At 43.9% G+C, this 20,623-nt stretch overlaps 1 protein-coding gene across 2 annotated transcripts; it reads right to left on the reverse strand.

Moving 5' to 3' along the window:
* Positions 1 to 3,765: 3,765 nt before the first annotated feature.
* Positions 3,766 to 20,307, reverse strand: LOC131111077 (uncharacterized). Of its 2 annotated transcripts, XM_058064068.1 has the most exons (22): positions 20,195 to 20,307; positions 20,028 to 20,063; positions 17,528 to 18,006; positions 17,358 to 17,417; positions 17,201 to 17,284; positions 16,905 to 16,938; positions 16,627 to 16,730; positions 16,279 to 16,545; positions 16,094 to 16,187; positions 15,868 to 15,935; positions 15,643 to 15,783; positions 14,611 to 14,643; positions 14,394 to 14,540; positions 14,266 to 14,328; positions 14,039 to 14,173; positions 13,851 to 13,913; positions 13,159 to 13,224; positions 12,927 to 13,067; positions 12,680 to 12,817; positions 12,468 to 12,535; positions 4,518 to 4,578; positions 3,766 to 4,428 (listed from the first exon to the last, which is right to left on the reverse strand). In XM_058064068.1, the coding sequence occupies exons 3-21, from the start codon at positions 17,624 to 17,626 to the stop codon at positions 4,545 to 4,547; spliced, it is 1,839 nt and encodes a 612-aa protein (XP_057920051.1). In that variant the 5' UTR covers positions 17,627 to 18,006; positions 20,028 to 20,063; positions 20,195 to 20,307; the 3' UTR covers positions 3,766 to 4,428; positions 4,518 to 4,544. The 2 variants fall into 2 exon arrangements, 1 of the variants encoding a protein (XP_057920051.1); XR_009121090.1 differs by lacking the exons at positions 12,468 to 12,535; positions 12,680 to 12,817; positions 12,927 to 13,067; ... (15 more) ...; positions 20,028 to 20,063; positions 20,195 to 20,307 and having other exon boundaries at positions 4,518 to 12,455.
* Between the last annotated feature and the right edge of the window lie 316 nt (positions 20,308 to 20,623).

The following is a 20,623-nucleotide window of genomic DNA, read 5'->3' on the forward strand; positions in this document are numbered from 1 at the left end:
CGGGTCCATGCTAGCACCTAGCAAGAGAGCCTCAAGTTTAGAAACTGCCAAGGTTGTCCTAGAACCTCCCTGCATCATGCATGTGTGTATTTGCCTTTAAACATAAGCAAATTAGCTTAAATGCTAACATGCTAACAGTCATCATGCTAGCACCTAGCAAGAGAGTCCCAAGTTTAGAAAGTGCCAAGGTTGTCCTATAACTTCCCTACACCATGCCATATGTGTATTTGCCTTTAGACATGAGTAAATTAGCTTAAATGCTAACATGCTAACGGCTACCATGCTAGCACCTAGAAAGAGAGCCTCAAGTTTAGAAACTGCTAAGGTTGTCCTATAACCTCCCTACATCATGCCATGTGTGTATTTGCCTTTAGACATGAGTAAATTAGCTTAAATGCTAACATGCTAACGGCTACCATGCTAGCACCTAGCAAGAGGGTTTCAAGTTTACAAAGTGCCAAGGTTGTCCTATAACCTCCCTATATCATGCCATGTGTGCAATTGCCTTTAAACATGAGTAAATTAGCTTAAATGCTAACATGCGAACAGTTATCATGCTAGCACCTAGCAAGAGAGCCTCAAGTTTAGAAAGTGCCAAGGTTGTCCTAACCTCCCTACATCATGCCATTTGTGTATTTGCCTTTAGACATGAGTAAATTAGCTTAATTGCTAACATGCTAGCACCTAGCAAGACAGCCTTAAGTTTAGAAACTGCCAAGGATGTCCTATGACGTCCCTGCATCATGCATGTGTGTATTTGCCTTTAAACGTGAATAAATTAGCTTAAATGCTAACATGCTAACAATCATTATGCTAGCACCTAGCAAGAGAGCCTCAAGTTTAGAAAGTGCCAAGGTTGTCCTATAACCTCCCTACATCATGCCATGTGTGTATTTGCCTTTAGACATGAGTAAATTAGCTTAAATGCTAACGTGCTAACGGCTACCATGCTAGCACCTAACAAGAGGGCCTCAAGTTTAGAAAGTGCCAAGGTTGTCCTATAACCTCCCTACATCATGTCATGTGTGCATTTGCCTGTAGACATGAGTAAAGTAGCTTAAATGCTAACATGCTAACGGCTACCATGCTAGCACCTAGCAAGAGGGCCTTAAGTTTAGAAACTGCCAAGGTTGTCCTATAACCTCCCCACATCATGCCATGTGTGTATTTGCCTTTAAACGTGAGTAAATTAGCTTATATGCTAACACGCTAACAGTCATTATGCTAGCACCTAGCAAGAGAGCCTCAAGTTTAGAAAGTGCCAAGGATGTCCTATAACGTCCCTGCATCATGCATGTGTGTATTTGCCTTTAAACATGAGCAAATTAGCTTAAATGCTAACATGCTAACAGTCATCATGCTAGCACCTAGCAAGAGAGTCCCAAGTTTAGAAAGTGCCAAGGGTGTCCTATAACCTCCCTACATCATGCCATGTGTGTATTTGCCTTTAGACATGAGTAAATTAGCTTAAATGCTAACATGCTAACGGCTAACATGCTATCACCTAGCAAGAGAGTTTCAAGTTTACAAAGTGCCAAGGTTGTCCTTCAACCTCCCTATATCATGCCATGTGTGTATATGCCTTTAAACGTGAGTAAATTAGCTTAAATGCTAACATGCTAACAGTTATCATGCTAGCACCTAGCAAGAGACCCTCAAGTTTAGAAAGTGCCAAGGTTGTCCTATAACCTCCCTACATCATGCCATGTGTGTATTTGCCTTTAGACATGAGTAAATTAGCTTAAATGCTAACATGCTAACGGCTAACATGCTAGCACCTAGCAAGACAGCCTCAAGTTTAGAAACTGCCAAGGATGTCCTATAACGTCCCTGCATCATGCATATGTGTATTTGCCTTTAAACATGAGCAAATTAGCTTAAATGCTAACATGCTAACAGTCATCATGCTAGCACCTAGCAAGAGAGTCCCAAGTTTAGAAAGTGCCAAGGTTGTCCTATAACATCCCTACATCATGCCATGTGTGTATTTGCCTTTAGACATGAGTAAATTAGCTTAAATGCTAACATGCTAACGGCTAACATGCTAGCACCTAGCAAGACAGCCTCAAGTTTAGAAACTACCAAGGTTGTCCTATAACCTCCCCACATCATGTCATGTGTATATTTGCCTTTAAACGTGAGTAAATTAGCTTAAATGCTAACATGCTAACAATCATTATGCTAGCACCTAGCAAGACAGCCTCAAGTTTAGAAAGTGCCAAGGTTGTCCTATAACCTCCCTACATCATGCCATGTGTGTATTTGCCTTTAAACGTGAGTAAATTAGCTTAAATGCTAACATGCTTACAGTTATCATGCTAGCACCTAGCAAGAGAGCCTCAAGTTTAGAAAGTGCCAAGGTTGTCCTATAACCTCCCTACATCATGCCATGTGTGTATTTGCCTTTAGACATGAGTAAATTAGCTTAAATGCTAACATGCTAACGGGTCCATGTTAGCACCTAGCAAGAGGGTTTCAAGTTTAGAAAGTGCCAAGGTTGTCCTATAACCTCCCTATATCATGCCATGTGTGTATTTGCCTTTAGACATGAGTAAATTAGCTTAAAGGCTAACATGCTAACGGCTAACATGCTAGCACCTAGCAAGAGAGCCTCAAGTTTAGAAACTGCCAAGGTTGTCCTATGACCTCCCTACATCATGCCATGTGTGTATTTGCCTTTAGACATGAGTAAATTAGCTTAAATGCTAACATGCTAACATGCTAGCAATTAGCATTTAGCCACAGAGAGAGTTCAGACGTTTATCTCAAAAATGAGCCATCAATCACGTTTCTACGTGGCCGTATGGCTGAGCTAAAAGGCTGTGAAAAGTCTGTAAATTCTCGTTTTCTATGTGCTGTTCTAAAAATAGAACAGCGATTCCCTAATCAAGTGGCCCATTTTTTAACGTTTTCGTTAATAGCGTCGCCATGGTTACACAAAACTTTCCAAAAATTAAATACCGCTGTAGTCCCGAGCGCCACGTTTCCGGCGGTGTAACATGTGTGGGGGTCCTTCTTGCGGTTTTGGCCGCATTACGCGCGCAAAAAGTGGAAGATTAAGATATACGGAATAATAATAACTAAACAGCAATAACAATATGGGCTGGCTCAGTAGCCAGCCCATAGACTGCTACTTGCAGTAGCAGTCTATGGGCTGGCTACTGAGCCAGTCCATAATAATAGCTAAACAACAATAACAATATGGGCTGGCTCAGTAGCCAGCCCATAGACTGCTACTGCAAGTAGCAGTCTATGGGCTGGCTACTGGGCCAGTCCATAATAATAACTAGAAAATTCCCGCAGAAATTTTGATGGACTGGCCACCTGTGCTGTGAACCTCGGGCCCGGTGTCTGCCGTGCCGCCGAACATTATGCATTGCCTATTGCAGGAATTATTTTGTACAAACTATTTGTAAAAGGCATCTAGTGGCATCACATTGGAAGTGAAAGCTTAAATGTGTTCATTCATGTGACCTAACATCAGCAGTTATTTCCAAAGTTGGGGTTTCTCAACTTACTGTCACCTCATAAGCCAAAATAGAACCAAACAGTAGATTTCAAGGCATGTGCAGCTGGATGAAGGAGCCAGGAGACTGAAGTCGGGGCTTCCCTGCTGAGGTTGCCGCCCTTGACCCAACCTCGGAAAAGCAGTAGATGGGTAGAATGCAGTGGAATATTAGCACATTTTTCAGTTTAAAAAGACCATGGAAGCAAAACCTGTACTTAAGTTCATATATAAAACCAGACAATTTCTGAATAAATCATTTGACAGTTTATTTAAAAAGGAACCACAAGATGCAACAAAGCCTTAAATTCTTGAAGTCAAAATGTCAACAATTACACCAGTTATGAACAGTATTGTGATGTATAATATTCTGTAATATAGAACGATAAAACCAATGACAAACACTTAATGTAGCAAGGCAACATGTCCCGTATGTAACTCAACAGTTTAGGTCAGCGGCCCAAGGCACATCAAATATTTCAGAAAAAAAAACAGCAGTAATTAAAAGAAGCGTTCAATGATATATCGCACCAACTCACAACAAAACAAGTGATCGAGGCACTTTGGTTCACATTATTATTATCATTAGTTTGGTCTATCAAGTTTGTCATAAATGAACAACAGAAACCCACATGAGCAAGCACCTGGCAACGGAGGCAAGGAAAAACTCCCACTTGGGAAGAAACCTTGGACAGAACCCAGGCTCAGTGGGGCAGCCGTCTGTCTCGACCATTTAGGTTACAATACAAAAATGTTTGGTACAGCATGATTATGCATAATAATGGTCTTTATACATAAAGGTGCAAACGCTTGAGAACAAAAAGGCATAGTGAACATATGTATGTGGTAGGTAACTAAGTATTACAACAGGAATGAAGTATTAACACGTCCAGGAAATGTTTGTGTAAAGGATGGTCCTTGCCCTAAACAGACACACACGCACAAACCCAGTAAAAATTGTATCAAGACTGAATTCTTAATTGTCAATTCAGAAAACAAATTGTCAACACACCTTTTCTGTCATGTCCTGCAGTTGGTATCAGAATGCGAGTTGAACCTGTTCTCCTCTGTAGCTGTAAAACACACAAATCACAAATCTGACACTCTATCAGCTTTTTATCCTTAGCATCCTTCTGTTTTGCTAGGCTTAGTCCTCACACAGGAAGTCAGTTGGGATACTCATATGCCGAGCATCCCCAATATATAGACTCCACGTGACATATTGCGGAAAAGTACTGCGACTACTACAAATCTATGAGCTTTGCTTTTCTCAGCTTTTCATGCAGCAGTGCCTACTACAGGGGAGAGAAAGAGAGGCAAGTTATTCAAATGTCATATCAGTACCTGTCATATACATATACACTTTATACATGTTATATATTGCGTAAAATGTACTGCCACTAATACAAATCTTTGAGCTTTGCTGTTCTCAGCTCTTTGTGCAGCAGTGCCTACTACAGGGGAGAGAAAGAGAGACAAGTTAGTCAAATAAATCAGTCATATACATACTGTATATACACACACACACCCAAACACACTATATACTTTATCAATATTATATATTGCGGGAAAAAAAAAAGAGGTCCGATGACTACATATCAGCAACGCTGATACCGATAACTGTTCTCATGTCTTCATGCAGCAGTGCCTACTACAGGGGAGAGAAAGAGAGACAGGTTAGTAACAAGTCAGTAATTGAAAAAGCTGAAAGTAATGCTATGACCGAGTATAACATAACAGCCTCGAACAGGCTATTCATGCAACAGTGCCTACTACAGGGGAGAGAGAGAGAGAGAGAGACAAGTTATTAGAATGTTCCATCATATAAGTGACATGAAGTTTCAGGAATAGGGAGAACATGGAGAACATGACTATGCCAACACTGCCCGTTCAGAGATGATAATACAGTAATTCTGACTCAAGTATGTATCTACTACATATAATAAAGCGACATCTTCCGGTTGGGGCTAAAGCGTGTGCAGCAGCATTTCTGAAAGGCAGCCCATGAGCAGAGGTACAGCATACCTAGCCTTCAGGTCACAAGCACGGAGTACTTACGTATGTGAGACGGCGTGGATGGATGGAGGGGAAGAAATGGCCACAAGGTCATTGCAAGCAAATGTTCATTGGGGACAAGACAGCATGTGTAGACCAGACCAGGGCCTACAAAGATGTTAAGATACAGTACACCGGACTGTGGTAACTGTAGTAAGAATGCAGAACACCTGACTGAATGCAAGACTGCGGTTGAGAAATGTAAATGTGATCAATCAGTGTCTGCTTGCCAGTTGTTGCCTTGCCGATGAGCTGAGTATAGCCTCTGGACTCAAACAACTCCAGTATAGGCTTCTTACGTTTCGAAAGCAGGTCCTCGTTGAAGTCACCACAAACAACAATGGGGTGGCTTTCCATCATTGCCAAGGTGTCCAAGAGGTTTGTCAAATTAGGTAGAAATGTGCCCAGACTCAAGTTCGGTGGTCGATAAACAGTAGTCACCACAGCCGTGATCGGCACCGTGACTTTAACCACCAAGAATTCAAGGTCTGGCACATTCTGGACAAACCGAAGGGGCTGGCCTTGAAGTTCCCTCCGACAGTAGGCTGCAACTCCGCCTCCCTCTTTCGCAGCCATGTCTGGCCTGTTTAAGTAGGAAACACGTCTGTTCCGTACAAAAACAGCGTAGTCCTCCAGCTGCAAGTGTGGCGAGATGGAACCAGACAAATGGGTTTCCGTCAAACAAAGCACATCAGCCAGTCTCAGCTCATGATGAGATTTGATGTCCTCCATGTGACACGCGAGGCCCTCTGTGTTATGGTGGACAATCTTCAAAGTCGGAGAAGGCCCTTGTGCAAAGTGCAACAGCGGTCTGACAGACAAGAAAGAAGCGTGCAACATGCTGTCCATTGCCAAAGCAATGGTGGGATCAGCATATATTTTCTTCTCATCCAAGTCCATGATCTTCAGTCCCTGGAGCGAGGTCGTGCGACTTAGAGCGACGTAGGCCATTCCAGGTTCAAACACGCGCTTCAGAGATACGACCGCAGAAGATAGCGTCATGCCTTGCACTTTGTGCGCCGTGCATCCAAAGGCCAGTTTTGCCGGGAATTGCCGCCTCACCAGTCCTTTGATGCTTAAACTTTCCTCTGACTTTTCTATGTAGGCCAAATCGTCCCCGGATCCCTGAAGTTTCTTCCGAAATTTCAGGCCTGCTCCAGGATTGTCCAAAGAAATGCCAAGAAAAGTAACAGCGTCCTGTGGTCCACGGACAATGTTCATGATGGTCCCGAAGGTGCCGTTCACGAGACCATCCTCAATGTCCAAGTTCCGGATGATCATGACTCGTGCTCCTACAGCGGCTTGCAGGTTGTCGGGCAGATCTCTTTTCCTCCCGGTTATCATGTTGGACACGATGACCAATTGTCCGGTCCGGGGGTCTTTTCTGTAGTTTTCTGCCGGAATGTCGACCACATTCAGTTTCAAAGCTGCCACAGTTGCACGGTTGTGTTCGTCAACCTCCTTATTGGTTGCAAAAATGTGGAGCGTACTGGTGTGACACTGCGATGTTTCGACAGTAGCCTGCTGCAGTAAAGCCCGGTCACTTTCATACAAGGGCTCCTCCTTCCTCTTTTCCCTTACCCTGTTCAAAAGCTGGGCAAAGGTCAGGTCCTCCTTCTGTCGCATGATCTCCGTAAGTCGGACCAACTGAAAGTTGGTCCAGAGGTCAAGGACATTATCCTCATACACACAGAGGGGTTTGGCCGTTCCAAGAGGTGGCAGCTGGTAAAAGTCCCCAACTACAAGCACAGAGATCCCTCCAAAGGTCTTCCGGTTGCCCTTGACTTGCTGGAACCGCCAGTGGACATACGCAAAAAGATCCTTGGAGACCATTGATATTTCATCAATGATTAAAATCTGCACGTTGGAAAGACTCGCCCGCAAGGTGTCCAGCGCGTTGCCGAGTCCTTGATATGGAGGCCTCAAACTTCTTGGGAGCTTCAAGACCGAGTGCAAGGTTTTCCCAGAAATGTTGAACGCAGCTGTGCCGGTAAATGACGTCAACAGAACCGTGGGCTGAGACAAATCCGCATCGGTACGAATGCCAGGAAGCTGCCGAAAAATCTTGGTGGCCTCCTGGTAAATGCACTTGATGACATGTGACTTGCCACATCCAGCTCCCCCTGAGATGAAATAATGAAAGGGCTCAAGGTCGCGATCAGAAACGCGCTGCAAACACCAGTTGCATACGGCATAGAAGACGGAAGCCTGCATGATGTTAAGACTGCGGTACATCCTCCTCACAAAGTCCGGACTCAACTGGGGTGCTTCAAAGGCCGGCAGTGCTGGGGCGCCGGAAAGGTCAGCCTGATAGGCAGGAACGTCATCCTGCTCATCCCGCTCGTCTGCTGCGTTTGGCATCATGGCCTTCAGCGCAGCAAGACATTCCAGGCGCTCTGCTTCCACCTCTGGCGCAAAAGAGTTCCACGCATTAACAGCTGGACCTTCCTGTTGGAGTCGCTCCAAAGCCTTGTCCAGTTTCTTCGCTTGGCCCTCAAACCGCTTCATTTTCTCATCAACGATGGCCTTTGCAGGACCTAGCCTTGACCATCCGTCCAGGTAGAATGACTCATAAGTTGGGTGGGAGTCGCTGGTCAACTCACGGTCCGTCCTGTGGGGCAAGTAGAGTTTGAGAAGGGCCCTGAAATATTTTTCAGGAAACTTTGTCATGGAAAACCGCGTGTATCTTATGATGGCAGGTTTTCCCCTGGTCCTCTTCTGAATGCAACCCATGTCGTTCAAAAGGGGAATGACATTTGGCCCTTCTCTCTCGTAACCGTAGACCACCCTGTAATCAGACGCAAACTCTGCCAGACACATAGACTCAAACGCCTGCGTACGTGGTCTGTTGGCGTACTTTTCCGGCAAACTTGACATCCACACTTCAGCTGAATCTGGGTGCATGGTCATAAGCCGACTCATGGGCAGACTCATTCGGAAACCGTCCTCGTCGGTTTGGAGGAACACCACATTGCGTGAGGACTTCTTCAGGGGCAAACTGCATGTTCGTGCCACTGCTTCCTGAGCACTTACCTCTCTGTGCTTTGAATACGCCTGCATGATCTTTTGCATCTCCTCCTTCTGGTTGGCGTCAGACTTTTGCACGTCCTTGATGACAGATTTGAGGAACTCTGTCATCTCGTGCTCCGGCTTGGAGATGTAAGACATCATGTACATGATGCAGCTGATATCATCCAGAATATACTGGATGTCCATGTTGGCGTTCCACGCACGCAGCAGATGGGGGTTGTAGGCATTAGTCCAACTTTCTTGCGGTGTACGCTTCAAGTGGACAGCCATCCCAGTACTGAGGTTCTCAACATAGTGCTTATACCGACCCAGGGTCAGCTGGCACGAATTGAGCAGGTCCGTCAAGTCCTCCGGAACCTGTGTGTCCATAAGACGCTCTCTTAGCTGTTTCAGCTTTTCCTTGGACTCCCTCTGTTTCTTCGCCAACTTGGTCCTTTTGGCACGGGCGTCTTCCTCCTTCCGTCTCTTCTTCTTGGGGTCATCGTTTTCCTCTTCGTCATCACTGGTCGGGTCCTCAAAGGGAAAGGTAATTGTGGTGACATCCATGGGCAGTTTAGGGAATCCAAAGCGACAGGAGACATTTCCTTTTCGGCAAGATTTGGTGTGACTGCGGCTGTGAGTTTGAACACTCGTAACCACTTCATGGAGTTCCGGATCCTTGGTTTGATCGGGGATGTGGCAGGTGATATAACGGTCGATGAATTCGACCACTTCGCCACAGTAGATGGGATCTGGTTCCTCGATCACCGGTGCGTCCTTTATCCACACCACCATGTGTATATGAGGACTTCCTCGTGCTTGAAACTCAACACGATAAAAGTAGTCCTCGACTGGGCCGATGGGCTGCGCAGGAGACAGAATAAGCTCTAAGAGAGCATCTACCCTTTTCTCAAACATGCGCATGACCGTGACTGGATTGCTGCGGAGAATCTCGCATTTAGCGTTCCAGTCCAGATCTGAAAAGTGACCCTCCTGTTGGCCTTGCTGCGCTTTTATAACAGCAGTGACTTCAGGCCATCTCATTTCCGCCGCAGAAAAGGTAAGAAAAAATGTTGGCTTCCCCAACTGCCTGGCCATTGCGTGGAGCTCCCGGTGAGCTTTCTCCCAGTATGCTGGTGTTCCTCGGAGTGGCTGCATAAATCTGGTCGCTTCCCTGTTCTGTATGAGCCGCTCCAACGCCTCCTTGTCCTGGATCATCCGGTTCAGAATTTTCCTCCCATCCGCAGTGTGAGGTTTTCCTTTCCGCGACTGAATCGACATGCTGTTATTGGCCATGTACGTTTCAATGACAAATTGGGCAAAGAAAAGGTAGCCCTGATCTTCAGCAAAGCGTGGATCCACGGAAAACAATCTGGTGTTAAAGTAAGAACTCGGTGATACTTTAACGATCCTCTCCTCATCCATTGTGTTCTTTCCCGTTGGGAACAGAACAGGAAAGGCCATGGCCTCCAGCTGCGGCACAGCAAAAAATCCAACAGGCTTGTTTTGTTGGGCAGGAGCAATGCTGAATATCCCATCCCCAAATGAAAGACTTTCCTGTGCAATGTCAAGCGGCTGCATGCATGTATCGAGCATGAGGCCCGGCCGAAGTTCCTCCTGATCACATTCAACATGCTGTGCCTGCGTAACTTGGGCGTTGCTGGCCTCTTGCTGCAAGGATGATGACGGCGGGGCGGATGGCTCCTCTTCCCCTTCAAGGACACTTTCAGCTGCTGCACTCTCATTGATGCACACATCCCTGTACTGTGGATGAGTGTGTATCAGCGTCCTGAGCCCTACTAGTATAACATTCGCCATATTTACCGTATAAAAATGCTGATGTCCTTTATACCGAAGGCGTCTCTTCAGCTTTACCTGCAGCAGTTGAGCTTCGCTACGTGGCCTAGGTAGTGAGTTCACTGCTGCTTCCATTTCCGACGGTACGCACACTACTGAGCCCTGAACAGCTTGTTGCCGTCCTTTGGGCAATGCTACAATTTTTGCAAAAGGTATAATTTTTGCTATCAGCTGTCTCTCGAGTACATTTAAATCGGACAGCTCTTGGGGAATGGGTGCCAGATCCAACTTATTTGCAACTGCCAGAGGTGGCATTGCACATCTCCTGAGGTGGGAGTCACAGGTGTGACATATCCATTCCTGCTTTCTCTCTTGCGGGGCAGTGCATGGGGCAGAACAACTGTTGTTGCAGACGTGAACATATTTACCTGTCAAGCTGGCGGCCACTATGTCATGGTTGTCGCTATATTTTCCTCGATTGCATTTCTGTACCTGATTTAGGAAAAGAGCACGGTGGCATACAGTACAAACATATGTGGGCCCATGTGCGACTCTTTCGCGGAACGACGATATTGCTGCTTTCATTACAGCGCTTGCTGGATCCTGCACATTGTTGGCTGAATGCCGAGTTATAGTCATGTATTTAGTCTTTATTTGAAGCGCGCATTGTAATTTGTGCCGAATACGCTGCCCATTAAGACGGTTCTTTTCGCAACGCTGAACATGATGTAGCCTTACATCAGAATGTCTATTACTATCGCTCACATATTTCTTATTTTGAAAATAAGGATTGTTTCGATAATTCTGCATCCATGTTTTCATGAAAACAGCCCACCTTTGCTTAAAACCTGGATGGTTGCGATATTTATCTCTTAGATACGCCCTATATCTTGCCTGAAAAGCTGGATCCCGGTGATACCGCTCCCTCAGATATAACTTTTGTCTCGCCTGAAAAGCTGGATCCTGGTGATACCTTTGCCTGATATATACTTTTTTTCTCATTTTAAAATCTGGGTCCCGGTGATACATTTCCTTAAGATTCAGCTTCTGTCGTTCAACAAAAGCCAGATCAGATTGATACCTTTTCCTGACATATGCTGACATTAAAGTCTTTTTGGTCGTTGGACTTCTGTGGTATTTTTTAGCAACGTGCGCCTTCTGTTTATTCTTAAAGGCACTATCACACCTGTATCGCGTGGTAAAGTGGTTTAATTTTAGTTGGCGGTAATTAGTGTCTGATACATACTTGATCTTCATTTGTAGAAGTTTTTTTTGACGGGGATTGGGTTCTTTTGAAGCTTTGTACAGTGTACATTGTTGGCACTTGAGTGCCCTTTTCATAGCAGTCCGTCGCCTCGTTTTACTCACTTTGGAAAAATCTATTTGAACATGGACGCATGGTGGTACTATCAGCTCCTCTTGATCTGTCTCAACACATTCTCTTATTGCTGCGTCTGTTACTTTGGTGGGCTCTGAAGTGATTACGACATCCAACTGCACCTGTCTGTCACTTGCTATCTGTTCTAATCCAAAGGAAACCGGTACCAACTCGTAGTTTGCATCGGGGCTGCGATCCGAAAGGAGCTCATGCACATGGTTGACTAAGTCATCTAAGTGAGAAAATGTCATCATAATCGCAGTTCCGTTTGGGTCTGGCAAACCTACTGCAGATCGACTGTGCGAATCAAAAAAACCGTAGCATCCTGACCTATCACGAAAGACCGCAAAGCACTCTGGAGCCACAATCAGAAAAGCATGAGTGACATCTTGTGAGAGGCACTCAAGTTGTCTGGCAAGTGGCAACAAATACGGATCTATTAGGGAATTGCTGCGATCCCTCACCAAACCAAGTTTCGGCTCCAACTGTGTAACCGTGTATGCATTGTTGTCGGTGTGAACTATCTTTGGCATTTCCTCTTTGGTTAAATGATTGCTGATTAAACGTAGTCCTAGCCCACATATTGTCCACGCATAGAGTGAGTCTCCATTTTCAAGAACTCTGTCAAGAACATCTGCATCAAAATGAAACCCCTCAGCATGGTAGGCCAAGAATGTCAGTGCCATACATGTGCACTGATTATTGCGAGTGCAATCGTCATACCTCAAATCCATCTGGGAGTGAGTGGCCCGGACGGTATGAATGCGTCGACCAGATTCTGTGCCACAATCCTGAAATGTAGTATTTGTCGTGTTAACATACATTTGTGTAATCATGTTAGTTTTTACCATAGAAAAGCTTACATTAGCCTTGTTTTATCAATGCAACTTTTCAGTAGATCTAGTAGGCGTATACATTTCCTGTGTTAAAATTACCTGGCTGGTCCCATCCATGACAATGTGCAGTAGTGGCAATGAGGACTTTGCACAAATGTCTCTCTGAACCACTGTCTCTGGACTACAAGGCGGTGATGGTGTTGACGGCAGATCTACAGTAGCCAGTGTCGCCTCAGTCTAAATGAGAAGGCAAAACTAACTTAAAAATGGCACACAAAATACCACCTTTAATATAGTAACAAATATAGTGTGTGTATATGATAAAAATAGAAAATGCTTGTTTTACCCAGCTGGTCCCATCCATGACAATGTGCTGTGGTGGTGTGGAGGATGGCGCACACGTCTCCTCTGTGACGACCACTGGCCCGGGACTGCAAGGTGGCGTTGGGGTGGAAGGCAGCTCCACACGATGTGGTGTTTCCTCCATCTACACACACACACACATTTCTGTCATGCCATTTTTCTACACCAACAAATGTAGGCTGCATATACTATAAAAAGAAAAAAGTGCATTTTACCCAGCTGGCCTCATCCTGTACAATGTGCTGCAGTGGCGTGGAGGAAGGTGGCGATGTTGCCTCCATCTAAAAATGTACACACACCACTTTACTAACAATGCACACACACACTTTTACAACCAGAACAACATTTTATTTTCCTCCTATGACATATTTTGTTCATTCATTCGTTTTCTATCACTTGTCTTCATGAGGATCGTGGAGGTGCTGGAGCCTATCCCAGCTGTCTTCGGGCGAGAGGCGGGGTAAACCCTGGACTGGTGGCCAGCCAATCACAGGGCACATATAGACAAACAACCATTCACACTCACATTCATACCTAGGGACAATTTGGAGTGGCCAATTAACCCAGCATGTTTTTGGAAGGGGGAAGGAAGAAAAAACCCACACATCCATGGGAAGAACATGCAAACTCCACACAGAGACACACTCACCCATCGTGCAGCCACTATGACATAGTTAAATATGCATATGCATAGTTGCATATGCATAGTTGCATAGCATATGCATATTTGCATATGCATAGTTGCATAGCATATGCATAGTTGCATATGCATAGTTGCATAGCATATGCATACTTCTTGCCAAGTTATATTTTCCTAAACAATCTTTGCAGAAAGTTGCTTATCGTGGTCCTGTGTGGAACCATTGAACCAAGATGAAAAAGGGATGACTGTACATGGACTACAAACCTGCAGCTCTCCCACTCTCCTCTTGGAGGCTGGACGACGCGGTTGGCACTCTGCAGTCACCGCCTGACGTGGCACAGGAAAAAAGGAAATATTTCACATGCATAGCTTTTACAAAATAGAAAGTGCTGTACTTACAAGATTTAGATGTATTTGTGAATAACATACTTTCTATGAAGCGGCTAAAGTACCTTCTTGCCCTTGGGGAGAACTGTGGAGGTCTCAGGGCTTGGAAGATGCGATGGAGCCAGCTTGTCCATTGCAACCAGCATGGGCGGGCTGAACCACACAGGGTTCACAGGGATGTTGCACTGCAACAGGTCCTCCTGTCAAAAAGTACCAAAATACATATACTGAGACTTGAAACTATCACCATCCTAACATCCATGCTCGTCTCCATCAACTGTGACAAACAAACCTGCTGCTTGCACATCCCTTTGCTGGAGTCACGGGGCACCTTGGACTTGACACGTCGACTCCTCTGTTGCGATAAGTCACATTATGGCTACATACATATTCTTGTCCATTTTTCCATTTTTTTTTTACCCCCTCTGCGCTGCCAATGAGTGTCCAGTCAAAAGGGTTGGAAGGATGCTGCACGGTGACCTCACCCTTCACGACCACTTTTGGCAGGAACACTCGCATCGGTGGGGACGTCTGAAGAGAAGGTGCTGGTGGTGCAGTCGTCTCCAGCTGATGGGGCACAGAAAAGGCAATCATAACGTGGCATCCATTACACAATGAGATGCCTTTTTGAAAGTACCTTCTGGAACAGGGATGACCAAAGACGATGGGGCTGATGGGGAACACAGGCAAAAATTATTTGTGACACATAGGTTGGATAAACCAACACAATGAGTCACATGCATGTGTTTTAGGGCTGGGACAACGCGTCAACATCAATGACGTCGACACAAAATATAAAAATCATAAATAATAGTTTAAGTAGAACTTTAATCCACGTCTGGTGCGATTTACAATTTAAATGTGCAGTTGTTAAACTATAGGAATAGGCCTCTACGCGGAGGCGTTGAGACTTAACAAAATAAGAGCCGATTCTCAAACAAAATAGCCTACAGTTTGCCTCTTTTAAACAAAATAAATCATATTATTAACTAATAGTATTTAATCAAAGAACAAAGACTTGTAGCTGACCTTTTGTTCCTTTTTGCCAAAAGGCACGGATGAGAGGGGGAGATCCCACATAACAACAACACAAAAGCTTATAGGTTTATATCAAGGCTACGGTGGTAACTGTCCTGGGCTATAGCTTAACCTTATGGTTTTTGTTGAGAAAAATGAGCATGTTGACATGCTCAGGGGTGAATGCAGCCGAGTGACTGCTTTCTCGAAGCATTGCTACATGAACATGTTTAACACTGTCGAAAAAAAATTATCAATAATCGATCATCTATTAATTGTGCCCATCCCTAATTCAGATTGTGTTAAAAACAATAGTTTTATTTATTTAAAGAAAGTTTATTACTTTTGTTGTTTTCGGATTCCATTGTGCACTTTGTTGTATTGTTCAAAACAATTCATTTTTGAACTTGTTAATAAAAATATATTTGTTTGATTCATGATAAATTTGCTTTAATTGCTATATATGTCAAATTATTAAACGATAGTCTAATCAAAATCGAATCAAATCGGTTTTAAAAATGAATTGTTAGATTAATCGATGCATCGAAAAACTATTTTCTAAATTACATAATTACAAAAATAATCATTTAACCCAGCCCTAATGTGTTTGTGATTAAAATGTAGTGTGAATGAAGGTGCAACCCAAAAGTACCTCGCCCGGCGGTGACATAGGAGGAGCTGGTGGCGGAGGTGGAGGGGGTGGGGTGGGTGCGGTACTCTCCAGCTGACGGCGGGCAGCAACCCACAACAACCTGGCAAGCACAGGCATCCCATCGCTGTCACTGAGGTGTACCTGCCACACATAACCCAAAATGATTAGTAAACCTGGAAATATTATACTTGTACATATCCTTACTATAGGATGTCATCTACTTACGCCATCCCTACACCACATCTCAAGGCGTGACAGCGGGAAGTGGTCAGCTGAGGATAGGTAGGGAATACCTGCGGTACAGAAAGGAAAAAACAAATCCCTTATTAGTTTCTATAAACTTTTGTTTACCAGGTCAAGTCAATGAAATGACACTGGCATTTCACATCGTTGAGGTTTCCTACTTATGTTAAGCGTTGATAACAGTATTCCTTTATTTCAATTTGCATACCCATGCTAGCTGCCACCCGACGGTACACCCGGCGCAGACGATCCTGCTGGGCCACCACGACGTTCAGACGTGGAGGAAAGTCCACGACGACGACCTGAATAAATGAACATATCATCATAACAATATAAATTCCACTTCATGTAAATCATTATTTGCAACAAGAATATAGATCACAAGGTATTTACGTTAGGCCAGCGGCTGCAGGTGGCGGTCAGGAGCTGCCCGAAGTCAGTGGCTGCCTCGCCAACGGGACGACCCAAGTTGTTGCTGGGTGCCAAAACACAGACCGCCTCAGGAGAACGAGACAGAACCGCATTCTGCACCTCAGCCCACAACTGAGCCGCCGTGGCACCCGGGGTGGACATCACTCCAAAAGACAAGGGTCCCTCCGGCATCTTCACAAATCCATCTGCAATGGCTCGCAGATGGGAGTCTCCAACGATCAGGACAAACTACAAACATACAAATAAATACGTGAGCGCATATTCTTCATTGGTCTTCAATGTACTCTTGTATTCAGACGTTCTACATACCCGCTTGCCCTGAGCCACGGCTGGAATGACCAGCTTGTGGTTCTTCCCAGTCACTGCAGAAACTGGCCATTTCCGCACGGTGTGGCGCCGCCCAGTGCCTCGGACTAATCACAATTACAGACACAATTAAAAAGGTAAATCCTCCAACCTTAAACAAATTAGATACCGTGGCAATGTTTTGCACAGTACGAGACTATAGACAATACATTTGACACAGTGAAAGAAAATAGACATTAAAACGATAAAAAAATGTGTATTCAAGTCACAGGAGGGCTGACCGTGTCTCGGAGGCTGGTGTCTGGCCAGAGACTCCTAAGGAAGTAGCACAAACATTTAAAAACTGTGAGTACGAGTAAAACCAAACAGTACCAATATATCTTTGGCAAAATCAGTCAGCAACTACAGTATGTCTATACAGTAACATACACGTCTTACATGTCAACACCAGCAATTTATCTGTTATATTCACATTTCTCATCAAACATAACCAGTCACTGAATATCTACAAAACTTTAGGTGCAGCACGAATCACAATTATCCCATACATTTTTCAAAAGGCTGACGAGATTCTTACCTGGGCAACCACAGAAGAAGTGGCAGAGCAGGCATCCACCACACGGGGCTGGTCGGCCAGAGGGGAGGTCTGGAACCTGGCTCTCTGATTACACATTAGAGGATGTTAAGCTTATGACAATGAAGACAAATTCATCTTCAAAATGAAAAGCCTATACCTTCATCGTGGGAGACTGCAGGGTGGTCCCATCGCTGGTCGTCGAGGGTGGGGACCCAGGCTATGAACAATGTCGATGTAGTACATATTAGTCCCAAAGGAATATTCTCTTTAATCATTTAGTACATCTACAACACTGTAGTAAGAAATCAGTCATAAGAGGAAAAGTACCTGCTGGGGTGCGCTGGTCTGGCCCGTCTGTGGATCAGCAAGGTCCAGCTTCCTCCATCGGCGCTTCGCTGCTTCGGAACGCTTCCCCTTCCGTGGCATCCTGTTCACAGCAAAGACAAAAGCACAAAAACACTTCCCAACACTTTAATGTTGAAAATAGAGCAGTAGTACACTGCAAAGTACTAGGACGGTACTTTTTCCCTGTGTGTGTGTGTTTGTGTGTGTGTGTGTGTGTGTGTGTGTGTGCGCGCGCGCGTGTGCGTGGATGGATGGATGGATGGTGTGTAGTGTTTTCAGTGACTCTAGTTTAGTAATTTATGGTATGTGTTTATACACTGATGTCTTCTCTGGTGTATAGATATGAATGTAGTGATTAGGTAATGGTGGTAGGGGCTGATGATGATGATCTTGATGCTTTCAGTCGCCTTCAGCTGCCAACAGATTTCCAAATCTCGCAATGTGCAATGCTCAGGGAGATGCTGGAAAGAACAGAAAATATTTTACTTCATTAAACAAATCAGGATTAATATTTGATAAAACAACCCTGAGACCTCTGCTGATCAGTACAATATCAAATTTCAGATTAGCTAATTTCCCCACTGAGGGATGAATAAAGGCATATCTTATCTTATCAATATAGCATCATTGTGTTGCGATACAATTGCAAATAGTTCTCAAAACGTCACTTCCACTTCGAAGAGCGCATCACAGTCTGAGCACATGGGACCACAGCACCTGCAGCTAGCATGCTCCATAAGCAACACAAACTACATAAACATGCAAAGAACCCAGGGCTCGACAATAACGATGTACCGATGGCCCGGGGCAAGTTAAAACAAAATTCGGGCAAGTAAATCTAATCAGTGATATTCCCGTCGGGCAAGTGCACTTTGGCATGCCGTACTGCCAAGAGTTTTTTTTTTTAAGCGGTTCTGGTTGGGTGTTGGTAAAACACGGACTGCGTAATTCCGGTGGTAATTTGCAAAGCAATCCTTGCAAATCTTAAAATTGGACCAATCAGAATCGTTTATTTAGACCGCGGTCCGTAATCCACAGTCCGCGTTTTACCCACACCCGTTGTTCGCGATCAACCAATCAGCGATCCTTTGACTACGAAAACATCTATCATGGCGTCCCTGCCAACATGGTCTAATTCTGAAGGAAACAGCAAAAAGTGATGAAGCAGTGCCTCCTAAACAAGTATTTTATTAGCGGCAGCAAATCAAATGATGGCACAGGTGAGTGAATCACATTGCTGTGACAATTTGAAGTGGTCACAATGAAACACCACCCATTAGATCCAATACCAAGTGCCGATTTTGCACAAGCTACAAAATCTAGCGCTTCCATTTCTCTGTGTATTTTTCTCACCTTTGCCGTTTGACCATTGAGCATTTATTTCTGGAATAAAAACACTTTACTAGTACACAAATGTGTCTATTCAATAATGTTTTATTGTGGTGCACAACTTAGAAATATCACTGCTTACTACGACTACCATGTGTAAGGTAGTATGGTAGTACTCTCATTTCATCTTTATTTGAGATTCTCATGTGATGCCATAAAAAATTACATGATATCATTATGGCGGTCTTTTCATTTTACATGGGGCAAGTTCGGGCAAGTAGTTCTCACCTTAAGGATTCCATATGGGCAAGTCATTTTGTTTTTTAATGTAGAGCCCTGGAACCCCTCTCTTTAGTATACGTTTTTCTAATTTTTATCTTTAAAAGGCAACAAGAGCATTAGCAGCAGCTAATGGCATCAAGCTTTACTACAGTGTGAGCACATGGTATCACCGAGCACATGCACATAACTTATTTTGCATCCATAAGCAATCCAAACTACAAAAACATGTTAGAAAAAACATCTTTTAAATATGTTGTGTTATTTTAACGTTTAAAGGCAAAGAGAGTATTATTGCTCGCAAAAAACCATCAATCCATCACAGTAATCATGCACACATAGGACCGCATGGACCAAGCTAGCTTAAACATGCACATAGCTTATTTTGCATCCATAAGCAATCCACACTATTAAAACATGCTAGAAAAAACATCTTTTAAATATGTTGTATTATAGTAACGTTGAAAGGCAAAGACAGCATTATTGCTGGCAAAAAAGCATCAATCATCACATTAATCATGCACACATAGGACCATGGACCAAGCTAGCTTAAAACATGCAGACAACAGCTATTAAACAGCTAAAAGAAACTTTTAAAACATGATAGAAATATTCTTAAAGTAAATGTATTCATTTTTGTACTTTCACCAAGCGTGTATTTTAGCTGTACAATTCAACAGGTTGAATCAATCAATTGCAAGTTGGGTGTGGCACTGAACTTCAGCTAAAGAAATCACCAAGACAAACAAACATACTTCCTACATCTATCAACGTTCATATCTAGCTTCATATTTGTCCATAAACTACAAGTGGCAAGTAACAAAAACAGCACTACTCTTAATTTAGAGAAGCATAATTGGATGCGTCTACTTACCTCAGTCGCAAGGAAGGAGTGAACTCGCTGATTGATCTGGTTGCGCATGCGTTGGTTGATCAGCCAACCAGGAGATCCAGATGGCGATATTGTATATAGTGATATTTTATGGATTGATACCAAGTCGAAATTGATATCAGATACTGCTAAGGTATAGGTCCAATTACCGGGATCGGCGCTGTTCATACTGGATCGGCAAAATCCACCCCTCCCCCTTGTCTTTGGAAGCCATTAACACCACACACTCAACCTCAACGAAACGTTCTAAATGAATGAAAAATAATATGCAATCTGTAAAAAGATTTTTAGTTTCATTTTAAAAAACGAGATTGAATTGGTGTTAAATAAAAACAACTACAAATACAATAAATACAACAGAGGCAGTTCTGCATCAATGATGCATTAGGCAACCCACGCTGTGGCCCCTCCCCCACCCCACCGTCAATTCATTACATTGATTTTCACTATTTAAACTAAGTACTATCAGTGATGTGGTATATGTGATCAGATAATGTACTTATAATAATAATAATAATAATAATCACCCAACACAATTAAATTAAAAACAAATAGAGAAATAAGAAAAGTATATTATA

This window comes from Doryrhamphus excisus, unplaced genomic scaffold, assembly GCF_030265055.1.
Source record: "Doryrhamphus excisus isolate RoL2022-K1 unplaced genomic scaffold, RoL_Dexc_1.0 HiC_scaffold_24, whole genome shotgun sequence".
NCBI lineage: Eukaryota > Metazoa > Chordata > Actinopteri > Syngnathiformes > Syngnathidae > Doryrhamphus > Doryrhamphus excisus.

Excerpts from the sequence above, each read along its gene's own strand:
- LOC131111077 (XM_058064068.1), bottom strand. The coding sequence starts at position 17,626 with ATGCCACGGAAGGGGAAGCGTTCCGAAGCAGCGAAGCGCCGATGGAGG. Across the intron at positions 15,784-15,867 it reads AGATGTGGTGTAGGGATGGC|GTACACCTCAGTGACAGCGA; the intron begins GTAAGTAGATGA and ends TATGTGTGGCAG. Across the intron at positions 12,818-12,926 it reads TCATGGATGGGACCAGCTGG|ACTGAGGCGACACTGGCTAC; the intron begins GTAAAACAAGCA and ends CTTCTCATTTAG.